Here is a 21,789-nt window from a genome sequence, read left to right as displayed (position 1 = left end):
GGATGACGGTGCTTCTCTTCAATTGGACAGGGATTTCTTTTTTCATTGAATTTTATTTTTTTCAATTACATGTAGAAACAATTCTCTTCTCTCCTGTCCTCTCCTGCCCAAGGCAGTAAATAGTCCGATATTTCTGTTACTGTATACCCCATAATCCTATTTCTACTCACTTCACTTTGCTTCAGTTCATATTGAGTCTTTCCAGGTTTTTCTGAATTCATCCTGTTCATTGTTCCTTATGGTGCAATAGTATTCCTTTACAACCATATACCACAACTCGTTCAGCCATTCCCCAATTGATGGACATCCCTTTGTTTCTGATTTGTTACCATTATAAAAAGAACTGCTTAACATATTTTTGTGTAAATAGGTTCTTTTTCTTTATTTTGAATCTTTTTTTGGGATGTAGACCCAGTAGTGATGTATGGTTGGGTCCAAAGGCATGCATTGTTTTATTGTCATTTGAGTGTGGTTACATATTGCACTCTCCAGAATGATTGTTTCTGTTCACAGTTCCACCAACAATGCATTAGTTGGACAGGGATTTATTAAATGCACAGTATATGTCAGGCATGTGGAATTCCAAGATAGAAATGGAAAAGGAGCCTGTGCCCTCAAGGAGTTAGTGCTTTACCAGTGGATTTATTGAAGCTAGGTGGCACAGTGGATAGAGTGCCTGTCCTAGAATCAGGAAGACACATCTTCCCAAGTTCAAATCTGGCCTCAGATACTTACTAGCTATAAAACCCTGTTTGCCTCAGTTTCCTCATCTATAAAAGAAGCTGGAGGAGAAAATGGCATACCTCTCCAGTATCTTCCTCAAGAAAACTCCAAATGAGGTCACAAAGTCAGGCATGATTGAAATGACTGAAAACCAAATAATACAATATAATTTGAGGAAGTAGAGAAGAATAACAATTTTAGGGGGAATAAGGAAAGGTGAATTGTCTTAAAGGAAGCTAAGGACCCTAAGAAGCAGGGATGAAGGAGTGCATTCCTGGCATGAGGAACAGCCATACAAAATCATGGAGCAGGGGATGAAAGACCATGTTTGGAGAAGAACAAGGACAATCTTGGGCAGAATGTAAAAAGTGTTTGAAAAGTAGCCATGAGAAATAAGTCTGGAAAGGGAGGGAGGCTGGAGTCAACTATGAAAGGCTTTAAATGCCAAAGTGAGGAGTTTAAATTTTATTGTAGAATCAGTATCAAGCCAGTACAGTTTTCTGAAGCAGGGGACTGACTTGGTTCTTAAGGGAGATTATTTGGGTGGCTGTGTGGATCCGGCAGGAGTAGGGGAAGACTAAAAACAGAGACCTGTTATAGAAGCCATTGTGGGGAGAGGGGTATAGGTGAGGTGGCTCAGTGGTTTGAGAGCCAGGCCTAGAGATGGGATCCAGGGTTTACATCTGGCCTCAGACACGTCCTGGCTGTGTGACCCTGGGCAAGTCACTTAGCCCCCATTGCCTACCCTTACCACTCTTCTGCCTTGGAACCAATACATAGTATTGATTCTAAGATGGAAGGTAAGGGTTTAAAAATAAGAAAACAATGAAGGGGGTGGGTCTAAGATGAGAGGTAATCAGGTAATCGGGTAGGTCAGTGACCATGAGAAGAGAGAGAAAGGATGATGGATGGCAGAGATTTTGTATAGGTAGAATCAATGGTAAATCTTAGTAACTGAAAGAATATTTGGGTGTGGAGAAGAAAGAAGAGTCAAGAATGATTCCAAGGTATTTGGAATTCCAAGGTCCCCCAGTGGCTTCTCAATGCCTATGATTTTAGAATTGCCTTTGTTAGATGGTGAGACAGTTCTACTGAGAGACTAAAGTCTCAACCTGTCATTTTCAGGTATCTGAATTACTTTCCAATTCTTAAAATACTTAAAACCCATCCTCACCCCCACCTCCACCCTCCACCTGCTATTAAAGAAATCCTTCTTTATTCTTCCCTTCCAATTGTTAAACAGAATTCATGTAGTTACTTCCTTTAAAGGAAGGGAAGGGAGGAGGGGAATAAACATTTATAAATGTATGCCTACTATGTGCCAGGTACTTTACAAATATCTCATTTGAGTCTCACCACAACCTTGAGAAGTAGGTAGGTGCTATTCATTATCCCTGTTTTACAGCTGGGGAAACTGAGGGAGGAAAAATGACAGGGCTAAAGTCACACAACTAGTGTCTGAGTCCAGATTTGAACTCTTCTTGACATTACCTAGATGTTTGCTTTTTTTTTTAAAAAAGCAAATAAAAACATTGATGAAATTGTTATATAATATGAGCTTAAAATGAATATACAGTATCTCCAAGTATTATATTTAATAAGATTTGTTAATAATAACTTGAAGTAAAGAAAAATAAGAAGCTAGAGTAAAGAGGGAGCTGACCCAGCCATGGTTGAGAGAGAAGAGAGTGAGAAAAAGGGGTTACAGCAAACTTTTATGTATAATACGTAAGGACACTACATGGACGAAGGGAAAAGGATTCTGGGAGATGAAGTCTAAGGGTTCAAGATTTCTAATTACACAATAACTAGACAAAGTCCTGGAGAGGAGAAAAAGCACTTCCCACTTTTCCTTAGAAAAGTAGAAAACCATGGGTGCTGGACGTCATTTACCTTAACAGTGATGCATCAGTTGGTTTTGTGTAACGGTTTTTCTTTTTACAAGGAAAGGAAATTATAGTGATATAAAGCCAAAATGGTACAAATGAAATGTTGGTTTGTTTTTTGTTTTTTTAATTTAAGAAGTCATTACAGGATTTTTGATTGTCAGGGCCATTAAGAATCACAGAGATAGAGTCTGACCCTGCCATTTTTACAGAGGAGAAAACAGGTTCCCAGAGATAAGTGATTTGCCTTAGGTCAGACAGCTAGTAAGTGTAAGTACAGAGCCTTTTTTACAAATGGGAGTGGGGAGGAATGATATCACAAAAAATGAAAGTGAAGAGCACAGTGTCTCGAAGCAAGGGCCCTCACTCTTTAGCCAGCCAAGATGGAAGAAGGTTGGCTAGAGAATTCTCAATTGGAGTAAAAGGGATGATTACTAATCTCTCTCTCTCTCTCTCTCTCTCTCTCTCTCTCTCTCTCTCTCTCTCTCTCTCTCTCTCTCTCTCTCTCTCTCTCTCTCTCTCATCTGTCTGTCTCTTTTCTTGGCTTCAGAAAGTATGGATACCTTCAGTACCAAGAACCTTGCTCTGCAGGCTCAGAAGAAACTCCTGAGCAAGATGGCCTCCAAGACTATGGCCAGTGTGTTCATTGATGACACAAGCAGTGAGGTCCTAGATGAGCTCTACAGGGTGACAAAGGAATTCACCCGGAACCGCAAGGAGGCCCAAAAGATCATTAAGGACCTCATCAAGATCGTCATGAAGTTGGGTATCCTCTACCGAAATGGGCAGTTCAGCCCCGAGGAGCTGGCACTAATGGAACGCTTCCGAAAGAAGGTCCATCACCTGGCCATGACAGCAGTCAGCTTCTACCAGATAGACTTTACATTTGACCGGCGGGTCATGGCCACCACCCTCCATGAGTGTCGAGACCTGCTGCACCAGGCGGTCAACACACACCTGACGAGCAAGTCTCATTCACGCATCAACCATGTCTTTAACCACTTTGCAGACTTTGAGTTTCTGGCAGCACTGTATGGACCCTCTGAGCCCTACCGTTCCCACCTGCGACGGATCTGTGATGGGATCAACAAAATGCTAGATGAAGATAGCATATGACCTCAGAAATGATAGGAAACAGAGGCAACCGTCCTGCTCTTGGCCTCGGAGGTGGGGGGAGATGTGTTTATTCCCATTTCTTTTCTCCCAGTCTGAATCTAGCCCAAATGACTCGATCGACTCTCGTTCCTCATGGTATAAAAAGGGGTTTGCAACCCACAGAGTTGTTTTACCAGCAGATTTCACAGGCATGGTCTCTACTTTTGTAGGAAATGCCCTCAGGGAGTCTAGGAGCCCAAAGTGGGGGGGAGCTTTTTGCTTCAAAAAGGAGTATGTTTTATCATGGAGAAGAATGTGAGCCAACCTTGGCATCCATTAGTTGGCACCTCAGCTTCAGGGAACTGGCCACACACCCCAGTGAATGTCTTTTTCTCTGACTTGGTCCAAACTTTCATTCCTGTGTGTGGCTCAGGAATTGCCCTGTGGTCTTGTGAGATCCAGCTGCATTCACACCTCTGAAAGCTCAGTGTATTCGGTCCAAGAGCTGGCAAGGGGAAACCTACCCCATGGGAGCAGGAATCTGTCCCCCTCACAAAGTTTGGGGTTTCAAGGAAAGCTAGTCAGGGCTGAGAAACTTATTCAGCAAACTAAGGGAAAAGGCCTGAGAGTGCCAGCACACCCAGGCTTTGGTTTTTGGTTTGGGAATTTTTTTAGGACTGAAAAGATTTGTAAGAATCAGATCTGGTTCGGATATGTTCTTAGGCTAAAGAGATAGCTTGCAGAGGGGCGACAGATAGGACTGTTGATGAGAGACTGATGGTTCATTTTACATGTCCCTTTTTGAGCTCAAAGGCTTACAGTTCTTTATCCTTTGGTATTTTTCCACTGTGGCCGGAACTCCCCTTCCACGTGTGGGCAAAAGGCCAGGACTACCCCTATACTCATCCATGAGATGCAAATTAATCTTCTAAACTGTAATAGATCCTCGTTTACAGTGAGATCAGAGACACAGCTTCACACCAAATGACAAATGGGCACTTTGGTTATCCTAATCCTAAGAGGTTCCCAAATGACATTCTGTCCTCAGTTCTTCGGGCTGATTCTATCGATGTAGTTGTGTTTGTTCCTTGGTCACTCTTCAATCTGTCCTTGGTATTTCATGGGTTTGGGATTTAATTTTTTTTTTTTTTTAAAGACAAGTGACACTACTGAGCTATTTAAATAAAAACACACAACTTCTACTTGGGCTGGTCCAAAGCTGGTAATTCAGTGGCATGCAACTGGTTCACAACCTGCTCTTGCTCTCCCTTTCCTTTTCAATGGAAAGGATGGTCCTAGCACTGCACAGGCTATCATGCTCCTGTGACCTTTTCTGACAACAGCTCCCGTTTCCCAGTCCTTCGTGCAATACAGGCAGTGGGCGTTGGGGTTGCTCTATTCCAAAACAAAGATTTGTTTCAGATCATGGTCAGCTTGACCGTGTACTCGAAAGACCAAGGCAGCTTAGTTTTAATATTCATCTTAAAAGGTCAAGTATTGAGAACACACACACACACACACACACACACACACACACACACACACACACACACACACAGGAAACAGCCGATGGGGGGGAGGCAATGGAGGAAAAGCCCATCCAAGCTGACAAGTTGACTGAGATGGTTTGTCTGGAGCTCTAAGTCCCCTGCCTACCCATCACCCCCCATGCCAAATGCCACTGTGGGCACCATCTGCACCCTGTGCATCAAAATAACTGAAAATGAGGCGGGTTGCTGTAAAGAATGCACAGAAGGCAGAGCCCTGAATAAATTCCTGCCTGAGGACCGGCGGAGACTTAATGAATAGACTATTTAGTGCTAGGAATGGGTCACAGCTCAGAACGTGGCATCATCATGTATGAATTACCCCCTCCACAAGGGCCATGAGTCCACATACCCAGGCTCGGCGTACCTGTGAGGCATAAGGGCTTTGCAGCCCTGGTTTTTGACATGACTGAAAGGTTTGGAACATGGAGCTGTTCTGCCTGCCAGCATCCTGCTCTTCTGTCACTCTGTGGAGCAGATACATTTCAGGCTTTCATGTTCCAAAGTCTGACCACCTTTGGTCCAAGTACATTCCCCCCTAGGTGGAGACCAATTGGTTCTTTCTAAGGAATCCCTTTGCCCTAGAATCGTTGTGTGCTGGTCTGAAAGGCCCTCAGAGACTCCCCAGGCTCACCCCCTCATTTCACAGAGAATCAGAGACTGACTCAATGTCTCCCATTGATTCACACTGCTCCCACCTTAATGGCAGTCCTTGTTATCATCCACCAGGACTATCACATGCCTCCTGTCTCCTGTCTCCACTCAGGCAGCTGTCAGGTCCCTCTTCATGCATCCGTCTGGCCATGACATTCTTCTATTTAGAAGCCCTGGTGCCTACCAGTGCCTACCAGGCAACTTAACCTGGCACTCAAGGTCCTCCATGAACTGACACTGTCTTTCCAGGCTGACAACTGCCCATAACATGGTTCCCACCCTCTTCTACCTCTATACTTGTTGTGATGACTAGATTGTTTCTACCCTTATTGCTTTCCCAGCCTTTATTTAACCCTTACCTTGAGCTTTAGAATCAATACTGTGGGGAGCAGCTGGGTGGCTCAGTGGATTGAGAGCCAGGCCCAGAGATGAGCCAAGTTTTTTTCTTATTTTTATAAACCTCTTACTTTCTGTCTTAGAATCAATACTTTGTATTTGGTTGTAAGGCAGAAGAGCCGTAAGGGCTAGGCAATGGGGGCCAAGTGACTTGTCCAGGGTTAACCAGCTGGGAAGGGTCTGAGGCCATATTTGAACCTAGGACCTCCTGTCTCTGGGCCTGGCTCTCAATCCACTGAGCCACCCAGCTGCCCCTGCGATCCCATCCTTTCAATTGAGTTTGAACAACATTGCTATAAAACCTTCCCTAACCCCTTGATGCCTATTCTTTCCTTCCTTTCTACCTCAGAGTCCTTTGTTTTTCTGAGGCTCATTGTTAATGACTTCTGATTATGTATTCCCTTATAGACTATAAGCTCCGTGAGGAAGTTGAATTCAGTTTTTGCATTCCCCAAACTCTTGAATGTTAATGATCTGCAATCAGATAACTCCTATGGCCCCTCGTCCAAGATGCTCTTCATGGCCCTCTGCTCCTGTCCTGCACTGACACACTGCGGGCTATGGATTAGTGGAGATTCACCTCATCCTCAGAATCTCTAATTCCCTCTCCCTCCAACCCTCATTTTGGGAACATTGATTTGTACCCTAAATGCCTTCCATCTTAAAATCCAATCTCAGGATGGTGTCCTGGAAAGGATACTTGATTTGGAATCAGAAGTCTTGAATTCAAATCTCAGCTCTATACCTTGCTGTGAGAGCTTGGACATCCCTTCTGTCCCCTCCCACTTTGGCCTGGTTTCCCTATCCCCAAAACGAAAAGTTTAGATGCTACAGGACCCTTTTTGTTCTAGACAATCTTGAATTCCACATATTTCTGCTGCAAAGCACCCCTCCTTAGAGAATCTGGCACATGGCCAGAGTCCCATTTCTCTGATGGGCAAAATTGACATAGACTGTCTTGATGGATAGCAAGAGGACCCAGGAAGAAAACCCAGAGTCAAACTCTCAGGCCCTTTTCTCCAGAGGGATCAGAAACCTTCTAGAATTTTATTTGTTTATTCATCCTGTGGGTGTTTTTCTTTTCCCTTTCCTTAAACTCCAAAGGCAGTCAAGGCTTTCCATAGAATGTGATTTTTGGCTTGGCTCATTGTACTGCAATCCAGATGTAAGAAATGAAGGCCTGGAGGAGCATCCTTGTGGCTTATTAGTAGAACTCTGATCAAAGGCAGTGAGAAAAGGGTGAAAAGAGCCAGTATCATCATTATCTTTATGGGCCACTAACTAAAACCACTTCTGTGACCAGGATTCTCCGATGACCAATCCTTGGGATGGTTGGCTTCTTCCATCCTGTTAATGTGCAGGCCCTGGTGTCCACTTAAAGCTGAGTGAGGAAAACAGCCGCAACCTTTTCTTTCTTAACCCCATCCTAGTAACCACTCAAGTCAGAAGGGCAGCAAGGGATGAAGTAAATGGGATTAGGTGACTTGTCCACAGTCCCACATTGAGAAAATGTCTGAGGTCACATTTGAACCCAAGTCCTTCCGACTCCAGGCCTAGTGCTCTATCCACTGTGCCACCTCACTGCCCCTACTGCTGTGCTTTCATCACAAAGAGAACTTTCTGTATACCTCCTTTGTAGGGACAGCACTAACCAGCTTAAACAGCAAAATGGCTCCTCAAAGAGCGAAGCATGTCCCCAATGGGCAGACCAAACCAGAATCCTGGTTGCACCTGGGTCTTTGGGCATCTAGTTCAACTTGTCCCAAAGAAGGGAAGCTCTTTTTACAAGAATTCATCTTTTCTGCACTTGGAAGATTTTTTTAAAAAAATTCTTACCTTCTGCCCTAGGATCAATTCTAAAAAGATAGGCAAAGGTCAGGCAATAGGAGTAAAGTGACCTGCCCAGGGTCACAGCCAGAAAGTGTGTCCGGGGCCAAGTCCAGGCCTAGTGCTCTATTCCATGTGCTACTTAGCTGCTCCACTTGGAAGACTTTCAGTGATGGTCTCATTACAAGACCTGAGATCAAATCCAGCCTGAAACACTATGTGACCCTGAGCAAGTCGCTTCACCTGCCTGCCTCAGTTCTGTCATTACCTGTCTCCCGGGACGGACCACTGAGGATGAAACGATCAATATTTGTCAAGTGCTTCGCAGTATCTGGCCTCTAGTAGATGCCATCTAAATCTTAGCTATCATTCTTTTCCTCACACCGAGTTGCCGCTTGGTTCTTTGCACCTTGCTCCTTGAGTCTGCCCTCTGAAGTCAAGCAGGACAGGTTTAATCCCTTTCACACAGTAGCCCTTGAAAACAGTGACCATGACTTGTCTTTTCTTCTCTAGGCTAAACTTTCCCAGCGGCTCCTTTGATGATTCAGCCGTCCAGGCCCATAGTTGGGGGATGATTATCTCTCCTATTAGGGAAATGCTACACAGTGACAAAGAGGCCCGAGCTGGTGAAGTATCTCCATTAGATACAGACATAATGCCAGACTGTCTAGTCCCATCAGGGTCTTCAAGGGTGTCAGAGAGCAGCTAAATTGCTCTGAACTCAAGAGGATTTTTTCTATCTGGCACATCCTCCCATACCATTAAGACACAATTTAGGGCACTTAAACTGAGAATTTCATCCTCAGAAGGGCTTTACTCATAACAGCTAGACCACCCCAAGAACTAGGTTAGTGCTTTTATTAGCTCTATTTTCCGGAAGAGGAGGGAAAGAAACCAAATGGTTTGACTTGGGAATGACTCTGCCAAGATGAGTGAGCACTCCATTGGGAATGTTCGCCTTTCAGCTCCAAGTTCTTCCCCCTTCAAAGCTCTCCTAAGCATTAGGCAAATGGCACAAGAAGACTCTCAGGCTGGCCTGCCTGTCATCAGCATTGGCTTCCCCAAAGGCAGAAGCAGCAGCCTGGTGGGATGGGGAAAGCACTGCCCCTGGAGTCAAAAGCCCTGGGTTTAAATCCCACCTCAGTTTACTTGCTGTGATCTTGGGCAATTTCGTTTTAACACTTTTTGTTTTCACTAGTAAAATGAAGATTTGAACTAAGGCTGGGCTTCTAAGGCCCTTTCTAGCTCTAAATCCTGTGATCTCATGATTCTGTAGCTGATAAGTAGGGCAAAAGCATTGGATTTAGAATCCAAAGACCTGAGCCGGAGCTTTGACTTTGCTGCTTAGAAGAGGCAGCAGGAGACAGGGTCCACCAAAGGACCCACCTGGTTCAAAGACCACCTCGGCCATTTGCTCTAAATAGAGGAAAGTTGGGCAAATTCCTTAATCTTTCAGTCTCAATTTAAAGAGGGTTTTGGAAGAGAAGCCCTCTAAGCTCTCTTCTATCTCCAATCCTCTGTGTTAGCTAATACACTAAGAGGGAACGTTGGGTCTGAGTTAGGCCATTTCTCCTTCCCCTTTTGGGCAACTGTGCAGATTAGACAGGCTTCTGTCCAGGTAACTGCTCCCCTGACAGCACAGGCGGCTTCTTCCCAGGTCAACCAGCAGCTTGAAGATACTGACACCTCTGAGTAAAGAAAAGCCCTTCAAAGACAGAGACGAGTTTTTAGCCTTTCCCTCCCTCATTTATTTAGACATGAAAGAATATTGTATTCCCTTCACAATCAATCTACAAGGAAATAAATGAGGAAGACGTAGGAAAATAGCTCTGAAGTTGTACTGAGAGACGGAAAAAGTTGGCTGGATTTCTGTTTGTCAGAGTCAAGCTGCCCTTGTCTTTCCTCACACTGATAGTTTCAGGCCTCATGTGGGCAGCAGATGGTTGGATCCCCCTCCTCTGGAGACAAAATGGGCTATGCCCTCCTTGGACAGAGGCACCCATCTGGGCAGGAAAGCAAGTCTGTCCCTGCGATACTGAGGTGAAATTGAGGGCCACTTTGGGACCACTTGATTTAGTCCCACCTCCTTATATCCCCTTTGTGAGGAAGAATCAAAGGAGTCTTGTTTGGAACAAAAGTGCCATGAGGTATGGAAAGAAAAGCAGTGGCAGGCTGTATGGGGGCAGACCAGGGATCTGGGCCACTGCAGCTTGCCCACAAGAGAGGCTTCGGAGCTTTGCTCCCTCTGAAACCTGGAATGTGTCCTGGCTCTAATACTCCAAGTACAGCATCGTAGACATCTGTGTGGCAAACCATGGAAATACCTCCTAGAAAACCAGCATATAACATGGGAACCACTCTGGTCACTCTCGTAGAGACAAGACAAGATAAACTTCAGGCCAGGCTTCAGATCACAGTTCAACATGGCCTATTCTGGCCACTATCACAACTTTGGACAGTTCAGCTCGGAACGCCCCTTGCCTGTGGATCACTGAAAAAAAAAAAAAAAAAAAAAAACACAGACAAGAATATACAATCAGAGGGGGGGAAAAAATGCAACAGCATTAAAAAAAAAAAAAAAACAACAAACCACCCCATTTTCACACACAAGTACTTCTGAGAACACAAATGCAGACTTAACTGTGAATCCACCCATTATGTTTCCTTGAACAAGTCCTTACCTTCCTAGGTCTAGGTTTCCTTAACTGATAAATGGAGCTGGACTAGTTCCTAGTCTAAAGTTCCTTCCAGATTAAAGAGTCTATTATTCTCTAAGTAAAAGTACTCTACTAATTAAGGTAAATTACTATATAGCAACACCACAATCTCTCTATTAAGGAAGTTTCCTGTAACAATGACATCAGTGGGAGGTCCAGTTAAAAAAGCAGAGCACGCTAATTATCTGAAGAAATCCCCATAAGGGAAATTTTGGACAACTGAAGCCCACTTCCTTTCGTAGCCAATATTTTTCCAAGTTTAACATTTTTATGAGGAAATCTCATCTAAAAAATAAGCACACAGGAAATATAGTTCACTTTTGTTGATGACTCAGGGTCATCACAATGAACACCAGTTATCATACACACCCAGAGCAGTGGAATGAGGACACCAGCAATGCTTGTCTGATCTGAGACAAGTCACTTAACCTCTCCTTCTGTAAAATGCGGGGGGCTAGACCAATGGACTCTTAAGATTTCCTTACAGTACTAAAAGCCTAAGGTGGGGGGAGGGGGATATGCACTGGCACCCAGTGATGCTCTCAGGGCTACTCAGCTACTAGGGTGTGGGCCTATTTGCCCCTCTGCTAAATAGTCCTAGGGAGCTATGCATCTCAAGCATCAATGTTTATTCAGTTCCTACTACGTACCAGGTGTGCTCAAAGTGCTGGAACTAGGCCTGATGTTCTTCTTTCTCCTTCCTCTACTGTCAACTGTCACTTCAGCTTTGCCTCTCTTAGAGGCATGGACTTTGTGACAACCGTTACCCTATCAAAGGCCTTATTCATGTACACAGGGGTTCTTGGCCATACTTTCTCTCAACCACCCAGGAGTCTGAGTCCTGGATGAGAGGAGTGTTTCTGACTCAAGGCCTTTAATTATTAACCTGTGCCACCTCTGGCGTTATTATTGGCTCTAGAATGAATGAAAGAGAAGCCAAGGCCCAGCCCTACACACATACACTTTCTTAAGATGGAGCCAAGCTCCCAGGGACCCACTCCCAAGATAAGATGTTCTATTGTCTGCAGAGAGGCCTGGGTGGGGTTGTTTATTTGAAAGGTAACTGTGGGCAGAATATGGGTAAATTTAAGGATAGAGGCGGTGTCCCGGGAAACAGTAACTCTGTACTGAAAGGCTAGACACGTTGGAAGTGCCTCAGACCCAAGATAATACAATTTTATTTTAGCACTAACCACGTGCTTTCTGTGATATCAACACAGTCTCCAAACTTTTCCTTCCATTCTGGCAAGTAAGCAATCCCAAGGCCGAATGAAAACATGGGCCATTACTGGACATGTACATCAGACTTCTTAATAATGATAAAAATCTCCTGGGGTAAAGTTTGACAGGATAATCTTCTCACCACAGTCTCACTGGGTAAGGTAATATAAGGGTAATTATTCTCATTTCCCTTACAAGAAAACAAAGTCAGGGCTAGGGCTCCCAGACTATGATCTGAACCCTCCAGATGTAGCCCTCTACTCTACCACATCTGCTGCCTTTTAATCCCTTCTTTTGAGTCTGGCTCTCCCAATATTCTGTGTCAGATAGCCACACCCCACCCATCACCTCACTGTCTGAGCTACAAAATTAGGGAGTCATTGGGTCAGAGGTTTTACAGCTGTAAAGAACTTTAGAGATCATTTAGTTCAATCCTCAAATTTTACAGATAGGAAAACTGAGGCCCAGAGAAAGGAAATCTCTTTTTGTTTGTTTTGTTTGGTCTCCCTGTTTTCCCAGACTGGAAGTACAATGGCCCCTCAAAGACCTGATCCCACTATAGTCTGGCACAGGAGCTTTAACCTGTTCCTATGGCTGGGATGTGGGCTGAGAGACCCTTTTAAAGCAGCTTCGTTCATTTCCCTAAACCCCAAAAGTTCAGAACTTCCAAGCTCAATTGGTCCACCAGCATCCCTTTCCCTAGTAGCAGGATTACAGGCATGTCCCACCATGCCTAGCTGAAATTAATTATTTAAGATCACATGGATGGTAGGAAGGACACCTAGGAGGCGATTTTAGTCTTTCCCATAAATGCTGGATTCACTATTAATCCCTCTTCATGTTTTCCTCTTTCCTTTCTGGCTCATTTCTCATAGTTCACCTCCATTGGTCTCAACTAAATATTTACCTGCTGTGTTGGTCACTTCAAATTCTTCAGGTTTCAGGGGTATGTCAGCATCTTTCCCAGTTGAAGCTTTGGACTGAAAAGAACCAAACCTGAGGTTTACCAAAGGACTCTACAAGGGTGTAATTGTTCCATTTGCTTCAAACCAAAAAACTAGTTCTTACTTGAGTGAAGCTAGTACGCTGCTTTATACATTAATCCACATCACAAGTCATGGTACAAAGGATCTACAGCAGGCCCAGGGTTTGAATCCTGCCCTTTGGGCCATGCCACATTCAACCTCTCCTCCCTACTTAATGAGTTAGCATGGGCACAGGAGAACCCATTCTGCCTGGGCCTCAACCACTGGCCATGTGACTGTGGATAGCCTATTTCCCCTCCCTGGGATTGTGTCCTCATCTGTAAAATGGGGATAATGCTTTCACTGTCTCCCTCAGGTCTGCTGTGAGGATTACCCAGAGCACTGTGCCTTGATACTCTATAGAAATGTCTACTGGTATTTTAAAGAAGAGACATGCTTTTCTAGAATGCTTTCAGGCCTTACTCAACAAAGTCCCGGGGAAGGGGGGGGGGGAAGAGGTGCCATCTACCCATACCTATTTTCCTAATGACTTGTCCAGAGCCACCACCACCCAATCAGTGAGTGCATGAAAGCCAGTGCCAGGGCTGTAATTTTTTAAGTTTTTCTTTTAGTCAGTGAGTTAGTTGTGAAAGGTTGTGGGAAGGGCAGGTTCTGCCACATAACATCTATCAGCACTACCTCACTTTCACATTGGCCAAAGACAGGCAAAATGCTTGTATGGAAGTCACAAGATAGTAGTCAAGCCTGAGCTTATTTCTTGACATGAGGAACCCTGGAATGTCCCAAAAAACAATTTAAGAAATTTCTTTCTTAAAAATAAAGTAGATGGGGTAGCTAATGAATAGACACAGTGAACAGAGCACCAGTCCTGGAATCAGGAAGATCTGGGTTCAAATGTGACCTCAGATACTTCCTAGCTGTGTGATCCTGAGCAAGTCACTTAACCCCATTTGCCTAGCTCTTGACCTTCTGTCTTAGAGTTGTTACAGTTCAAAGTAAGTAAAATAAAACCTTAAGATAAATAAAAAATAAAAATAAAGCAGACCTTTCAAACTAAAACTCTAAGTCCATTAGCTCTCTAATTTGGCTTTATACACAGAAGTAAATTTGATTTATTGATGTCCCACAAAATTCAGAATTAGCTAATTCTGGCATATACTTGATACAGAAAAGCCCACAAGAAAAAGAAGAATATTTAACTTAATTCTGGGAACAGATTTCTCTCCCTTTTGCAGCATCTACCCAAAACCCCTGAGCTAATTACAAATGACCCATTATCTATTCATTAAAGCAGTCATGCAGGGCCTCTACTTGGCAATTCATTTAAAACCATCTAAGTGTGTGTTACTCTCTGGCTTTCCAAGTATCAAAATTGAATTTTAAACACTTTCTCAAGTCAGACTTGTCATTAATTCAGACAGCCTCCTCTGCCCTGCCTCCCATCAGCATGGGTGCCTGGTTTCATGGAGCAGAGGCTTGGGCAGCAATCCCAGGACTCACAAGCATTATCCCCAAATACCCAGTCTTGAGTTAGAGCTAGATATTAAGACTTACATAAGCCATGCCATATTCAACCTCTGCTCCTTGCACTTCTGCCTTAAACTGAGTAAAGAACAGGTAAGATTTTCCTTGAGGCCTACAAAAAAAAAAAAAAAAAAAAAAAAAAGATTGTGTGAGTCACTCAAAGAAGTAAAAGCTGACAAGGTGTTATGTACCCTGCAAATTATGGTACAAATGATTTGCAGATTCCTGGCCGAGGGGTCTGAAGCCTTTCCTTTTAGCATTTGATCCTGGCTTCTGAAAACCAGAGAAAGAAGGAAGCTATCTAAACAGGTCATCAGCTCTGGGCAAGTGGCATTCATGTTGCTGACTCTCAAATGCAGCAGGTCTCTCTTCTCCACTAAGGGAGTGCAACAAAACCATCTTGGAGAACTGATTCCATCACTTACTAACTGGATGATCTCAGGTTAGTTATTTGATCCCTAAGGCTCAGTGTCCTCATCTATAAAATGGGATAATAATCACCCTCTCTACTTCATAGAATTGTTAGGATCAAGTGAGGTAGTTCAAGTAAAGTGTTTTGTAAATCGTAAAGTGCTCTAGAAATCTGAGATTTCTGCCAGACATCAAAGGCCCCAGTGATTGACTCAGAAACATTTGTCTGAAGACCAGCTGAGCTCAGCCACGTATGGAAAAGCTCCACATGAAGGGGTTGGGAACTGCATTGGCAACAGGAGCCCTGGCAGCTAAGAAATCACAGGTAATGTCCAAAATAGATGATACTTAACTGATTTTTATGGTTTATCAAGTGTTTTAGGTAAAGCCTCCCTATTCCTTCATAGAAAACCCTTAATGCAGCTAACGTTACAGCTGGATAATTTCTAAGGTGCTAATATAAAACTCAAAATGCTCTTTCAGGGGTTTCTGATCACCTATATTTTGAGGGTAGCAAAATGAGTAAACAAAAGATAAACAGGTTTTCCTCAGACCTATAGTAAGTAACAGTAGTTAGAAACATAAGTCAATAGAGGCGGTTAAGTGACACAGTAGATTGAGTTCCAGGCCGGGAGTTGGGAGGATTTGGGTTCAAATATGGACTTCGACCCTTCCTAGGTGTGTGACCCTGGGCAAGTCACTTAACTCCCATTTACCTAGCCCTTGCCCTTCAGTCTTAAGAGTTGTTACTAGGACAAAAAGTAAGGATTATTTTAAAAATAACAAAAAAGGAACTGGGTATAGAAAAGATATACTTTCCATGAAAAGCTAACTGAAAATACAAAACATAATCATATATTCACTTTCTTTATCCTGGCTCTCCTCCTTACTCAACAACACCTACCCACTTTCAGGACCTAGTTCCAGTTCTATCTCTTCTTGGAAAGTGTTTCCTGTATTATTCCAGCCCAAACTGCTACATTCTCTGAACACTTACAGAATTGAGAGTCCATTTCAAACAACTTTGCACTTAAATTACAGCTGGCTATTCTTCTCTTACCCAATGATATGATCACTAGAGTGCTCAGAAAAAAAAATTTGAAAATGACTGTCTCATTCATTCTTGGAGGCAAAGGATATTCCTTAGCAATGATAAGAAAGAAATGTATCTAAGTCCTTCATTTCTGAGTCTCCTTAACTGGAAAAGGAGGGAGGTGGAACTAATGATGATCTGAGGTCTTTCCTTGTTGACCTCTTCCCAGCCCAGAGGTCCCAGATCCCATCCAAGTTGTGCATATAGATAAGATGGAAGCCACCAAGTCTTTTTTGTCCTGTAAAATGGAGAACCACTAGGTCTTATCATTTCCTCTGCCAATGTATCCTAAGGTCCTCCAGGCCTTAATAGGTGTCCTGGATCTAGACCCTAAAGATCCCTTCATTAGCATCTGAACCCATAGCCTGAAGATACTTGGTCCCGGCTGAAGCTGTACCTTTAGGACTTTCTTTCCATTTGCCAGGAGTTGTCTCTTCTCTTCTAATTACAATGAGCATCTTGAAAACAAAGACTGTCTCCTTTTTAAAATGTGCATTCCTAGCACTCAGTACAGTGTTTGACACACAGCTAAATAAATGCTTTTTCATTCATCACTGATCAGCGTCCAAGGTCCCTCCCAACTCTACAGGGAAACATCCTATGTTTTATGTCCTAAGCTGCTCTTTCTCTAGCTTTCTAGGGCACTGCTGCAGTTCCTCTAGCATTTTAAGTTGCAAAGCACTTTGCAAACACTATCTTATTTGAACCTCACAACAACCTTCCAAGAGAAGTATTAGTTATTATTATCCCCATTATATAGATGAGGAAATTAAAGGCACAGAAAAGGTGAAGTGATTTTCCCAGGGCCACACAACCCTGCCAAGATTAATTTTTATTCATAACAGGAAGGATTTGAACCCCAGTCATACTGACTCCAAGTCCTGCTCTATAACCATTAAAAGTTCTAAAAGAGCCAGAGGACAGATAGAATAAAAGTAAAATGACTGAACTTGCCTCCAAATGATGCAGGTGAGAAGCCGGTTGTCATCACTGAGGTCCAGGCTCATTTGCCATTGCTGAATAGAAGACAGATGAAAAGTCTCATGATGCTTGTAAACAGAAAATATCTCATACTTTTTTTCTACTTAAAATTGCTTTGAGGCCCCTGAGCACCAGTAAAGTGCTCTAACTCAAACACCACATCAAACAAATCCAAGAAAACTCTCCCTGCTTTTAGAAAATGACCTAAGAAGGAAACTGACTTGCTGCTGAAGTGTGTGAAAGGACCACACTGGAAGGCTCCCTTGTAAAAGAAGGCAAATGAAGGCTGATGGGCCCAGAGAAGAAAGAAACATCTTGTCTGTCACTGTGTCACTGGCTGCATTCTGCACACAGAGATCCGGCCTGAGGACAGCCTTGCCAACACTGGCCTGGGTCAGTTATTTGTTCCTGCTGACTTTCAGGCCCTTGATTATGATGTAGTGAACACAGGTGGAAATATAACCTCTGAAGAGGGCATTTCATTAGCATAACAGTAATTCAATTCAATGTAGCAGTCAGTTGCTACTTTGCTACCAATTTGCTACCAATTTTGCTACTAAATTTGCTACTAAATTTGCTACCAATTCCACTTCCACAAGTCCTCTCCCATCTTGCCCCTTCTCTCTCCTCACTTAGAGGTCACTTCCTCCCATCCTTTCAAATCCTCATGACTTCTCACCTGGACTAGTGAAATAGCTTCCTTCCTAATTGATGTCTCTATTTGAGAAAAGGAGGACAATGAGCTACAGCAGTGATGGCAAACCTATGGCACATGTGCCAAAAAGGGCACACTGCAGTCACCCAACAGAGTTTGTTACTAGAAAGTCAGAGAAACCTGGGGCCGAATTGTTCCCCTCCTTCTCTCCATCCGAGTTGAAGACATTCCTCACTTCCCCTGTCCCTCTGCCCAGCAGCCCAATGGAAGCACTTCCTCCCTCCCCTATGGTGGGGGGGGGAGGGAAAAAGGGGGTATGACACTCAGTCTCTAAAAGGTTCACCATCACTGAGCTAGAGGCTTGGCAGATCACAGCAGCAAGAATCTGGACTGAATTATACTGCCCAAGGGATCTCTGTTGTGTCATGGACCCCTTTGGCAGGCTGAAGTCTCAGAACTGTTTTTAAATGCTTTAAAATAAAGTGCACAGAATTACAAAGGAAATCAATTATAATTTTTCTCCCCATTAAAGTGCACAGAACCCAGGATATATATCTATCTAACTATATTTATATAGATAGACAGATATAAATATAGATATAGATACAAGATATAAGAACCCTAATATAGACAGAATGAATCTCAAAGGAGTAGAGATTAGAGGGTCCCATTCCTGCTCCTAGCGCAGCCTCAAGGAATGAAAGAAGCAGCAACGATCCCTAGATGATAGAAAGAATATTAAAAGAAGAAATGAAGGCTGAAGGGAGGTCTGTTAATGGCCCAGGAGATTCCAGAGGGCACAATGGTAAGGAAAGACAGGGGACAGATAATTAATCTATTTCTTAGTTATCATAAAACCTTTTTTGAAGGTAAGGTGCTAAAGAAATGAAAAAATTATAAAGCATTACCACATGAAATTATGAAATTCAATAGAGAGTATCTTTTAAATTACATCATCACCATGGGTTCCATAAGAACCCAAAACCTATTATACAATGATCATCCCAGGAAATGAAAGGGAAGGAAACTAAGAACGAATAATAAAAATGATAATAATATAGTAGCTGGCATTTACATGGCACTTTACACACATCATTGCATTTAATCTTCCCAACGCTCCCCCTACCCTGTGAGATAAGACAGAGAAGTTATTACTATCTCTACTTTATGGACAGGCCACCTGAGGGGAGCTGCAAAGGTCCCATGAGAGGCAGAGGGAGGATTCAAACATAGGTCCAAATCCAAGGCCTTTTCCAATGAAATTTGAAGAGTACTAGGCATGTAACATTTTCTTCATTGCACTGACAGTTAAGACCCATAAGTATTAGGTCAAGCAATGAACCAGGACAAGCTTCTGGGTCTCTTGACACCTAAAGGTAGGTGGTTTTGCCCATCAGATTCTTCTGTCTGCCTCTTAAGAATATTATGCTCACTCAGCCTCTTAAGGAAAGGCTGACAGTGGAGCCTGTACCTATGGGGGAATGGATCTGTCCTTTGATCAAGCTATGCTAAGATTTGAATAACTCACCTCATTAGTCCCTCCTTGAGAAGCATATGTGAATGTGCAGGTGTGCTCTCCCTAGAGAATAAAGGAGAAAAAATAAGTCTTCAGAACAGCAGGCAATGGGAAAACATAAAGGGCTGTTAGATCTCCTTGTCTTTTGAATCTCCTGCTCTTGAGCATAGGAGGAACTCAAATGCCTTTGTTAGACACTTCTACAGGCAAACTACAATCAATTAACTCAATTACCTACACCAAAAAGTTAGGGAAAAGAATATGACACAGGAACCCAGTGAAGAATGAGACCTTAGAAGAATCCTCAAGTTGAAAGATAAATACCCTCTATAGACTTTCTGATAAGGTCATCCAATATGGGTGCCTCCAGTGACAGGAAACTCACTACTTCCAGAGGCAAAATATGTCATTCTATTTTTGGACAATTTTAAATTGTTAAGAGACCTTTTTATGCTGAGCTGAAATCTCTCTCCTTATACTTATCATATATCTGGTCCTGCCTCCTAGTTACCCTAAAATGGCTCAATTGACAACATGCTCATGCCTCACTTCCCCAGAATTATCCCAACTATAGCTCTGAATGCATTTCATTCAACTGAACTGTGTATTCTCCTCTTGTATGAACCTTGGTACAGGGGCTCAACATCCATAGATTTGAGGGAAATTAAGTGTCTGTTATCTGCCCCAGTCATATCACACCTAGAATTATTAGGTACAGTTGTGGAAGTCACATTAAAGGCATCGATAAGGCAGAACCTGTAAAATTGTTATTATTATGCTCATCCTAACAGATAAAGAAACTGAAAAAGACATTAAATGACTTATCCAGGGTCATACAGTTAATGACTGAGGCTGGATTCCAAGATGGGACTTTTTAAGTCCAAGTCCATTACTCAATCCCCAGGCCATCTAGCAGTCTAAAAAGTACAATGGCTCCCTACTGAATCTAGATAAAATGCAAACTCCTTTGTTTGGCATTCAAAAGCTTTCACAATTTGGGTCCACCTTATTCTTCCAGAAATTTCTCAGTATATCCTCTCATACACTCTGTGAACTAGTTAAACTTGTCCAGTTGCTGGTGCCTGTACACAACATACCCTCTCTCACCTCTGCCTTTGTACAAGCTGCCTTCCCACCTAAATCTCTTGGAGCCCCTACCTTCCTTTCAGGATTAACTCATAAGCCACTTCCTACATGATCCCTTTCCTGCACTCCCTCATTTGCTAGTGTTTCTCCTCTATCCCCCCAAAAGAAATTTTATTTACATATCTGTATATAAGTTTTAATCTCAATAGAATAAAAATTCCTTAAGGGTGGGGACTCTTTGCTTTTGCATTCCTAGTGCACAGCACTGAGCACTGCATATAGTACATACTTAATCAATTGCTGAAGCGACTGAGGATTCCTACTTCAGGGAAAAAGGAAACCCTGGGATCTCTCTCTTCTTTACTGTCCATGCTACACTGTGGCACTCAAAGGGATCTACTTAGCAGGAATGTAGATAAAGACTATTCTAACAGTCCTAACCTGCTATGAATGTGACCTTTTGGAGGTGGCAATTTCCCTGAACAATGGTGGTGCCAGGAGTGTACTTTTGAGAATACCAGGGCAAGGATCCATATATTCTGGGTATAAGAGGCTGTAACACAATATATCTGCTGAGACCCCCTCCTTCCTCTAAGATCCTGTGATGTTCCCATGGCTAGATTAAGGGGTTCTGGGTGGGATGCCTCCCAGAGCCATGGCACAAAAGATTCTAGTGCCACCAGCACTGTAGAGCAGAGGCCCTGAAACTAGATCTGGTGCCCCTAGGATCCCTGACTTGGGAACTTCTTACCTCCCTTCTCTCTTCTTCATCCCAGGGCACTTGGTCCTCTTTTTATCACAACACAACTACACATCACAACTACAAGTTGGGCTCTAGGCTAGGTAAGAAGAAGTCTGGCAGTCCCTGTCCTCACAGAATTCACAGTTCATGACCACTATTTATTTCATTTAATTTTTGCAATCCTGTGAGGGGAGGTGGGCAAAAGAGCAGTCATTAACACTTGTTAAACATCTCTATGTGTCAGAATCTGGACTAAATGCTGGGGAGACAAAGACAAAATTTAAATAGTCCCTGTCCTTAAAGAGTTTACATACTAACAGGAGAGACCACATGCAGGCTTATAAGACTATAGATGATACAGACAAAAGGAACACAAGGTACTTTAGAGAGGACACTAAGATGTAGGGGCAGATACAAATCAGAGCCTTCAGAAAAAGAAAAGAGCAAGGTGGTAAATGGCTCAGTGGAAGAGGGCCAGGCCTGGAGTCAGGAGGATTTGGATTCAAATCTGATCTCAGATACTTCCTAGCAACGCACCCTGGGCAAGTCATTTAGCCCCAACTGTCTAGCCCTTGTCTAGTAACCAATATTTAGTATCACTACTAAGACAGAAAGAGTTTTTAAAAAGAAAATAAAGGGAAAAAACAGGATTCCAGCCAAAAAGGGAAGGGGGAGAGAGAGAGAAAGAGAGAGAGAGAGAGAGAGAGAGAGAGAGAGAGAGAGAGAGAG

The 21,789-nt window shown here is 43.1% G+C and overlaps 2 protein-coding genes across 2 annotated transcripts in view; one reads left to right on the top strand and one right to left on the bottom strand.

The window, feature by feature from the left end:
• The window catches only part of TNFAIP8L1 (TNF alpha induced protein 8 like 1), a 36,091-nt gene extending 30,930 nt beyond the window's left edge, over positions 1–5,161 (top strand). Inside the window, exon 2 of the mRNA XM_044671021.1 lies at positions 3,160–5,161. Within this exon, the coding sequence (XP_044526956.1) occupies positions 3,165–3,725 (561 nt within the window). The 5' untranslated portion in view covers positions 3,160–3,164 and the 3' untranslated portion in view covers positions 3,726–5,161. The remainder of the gene's footprint in view (positions 1–3,159) is intronic.
• Positions 5,162–9,852: 4,691 nt separating this feature from the next.
• Positions 9,853–21,789, bottom strand: part of MYDGF (myeloid derived growth factor) — an 18,160-nt gene continuing 6,223 nt past the window's right edge. The window contains exons 2-6 of the mRNA XM_044658493.1: positions 19,245–19,295; positions 17,035–17,096; positions 14,607–14,688; positions 12,974–13,046; positions 9,853–10,619 (exon numbers count right to left, since the gene is read on the bottom strand). Coding sequence (XP_044514428.1) covers positions 10,540–10,619; positions 12,974–13,046; positions 14,607–14,688; positions 17,035–17,096; positions 19,245–19,295 — 348 coding nt within the window. The 3' untranslated portion in view covers positions 9,853–10,539. The remainder of the gene's footprint in view (positions 10,620–12,973; positions 13,047–14,606; positions 14,689–17,034; positions 17,097–19,244; positions 19,296–21,789) is intronic.

This window comes from Gracilinanus agilis, chromosome 1 (genome assembly GCF_016433145.1).
Source record: "Gracilinanus agilis isolate LMUSP501 chromosome 1, AgileGrace, whole genome shotgun sequence".
NCBI classification, from domain to species: domain Eukaryota; kingdom Metazoa; phylum Chordata; class Mammalia; order Didelphimorphia; family Didelphidae; genus Gracilinanus; species Gracilinanus agilis.
Note: the sequence above shows the minus strand (reverse complement) of the source record. Positions and strands in the feature narration are given on the sequence as shown.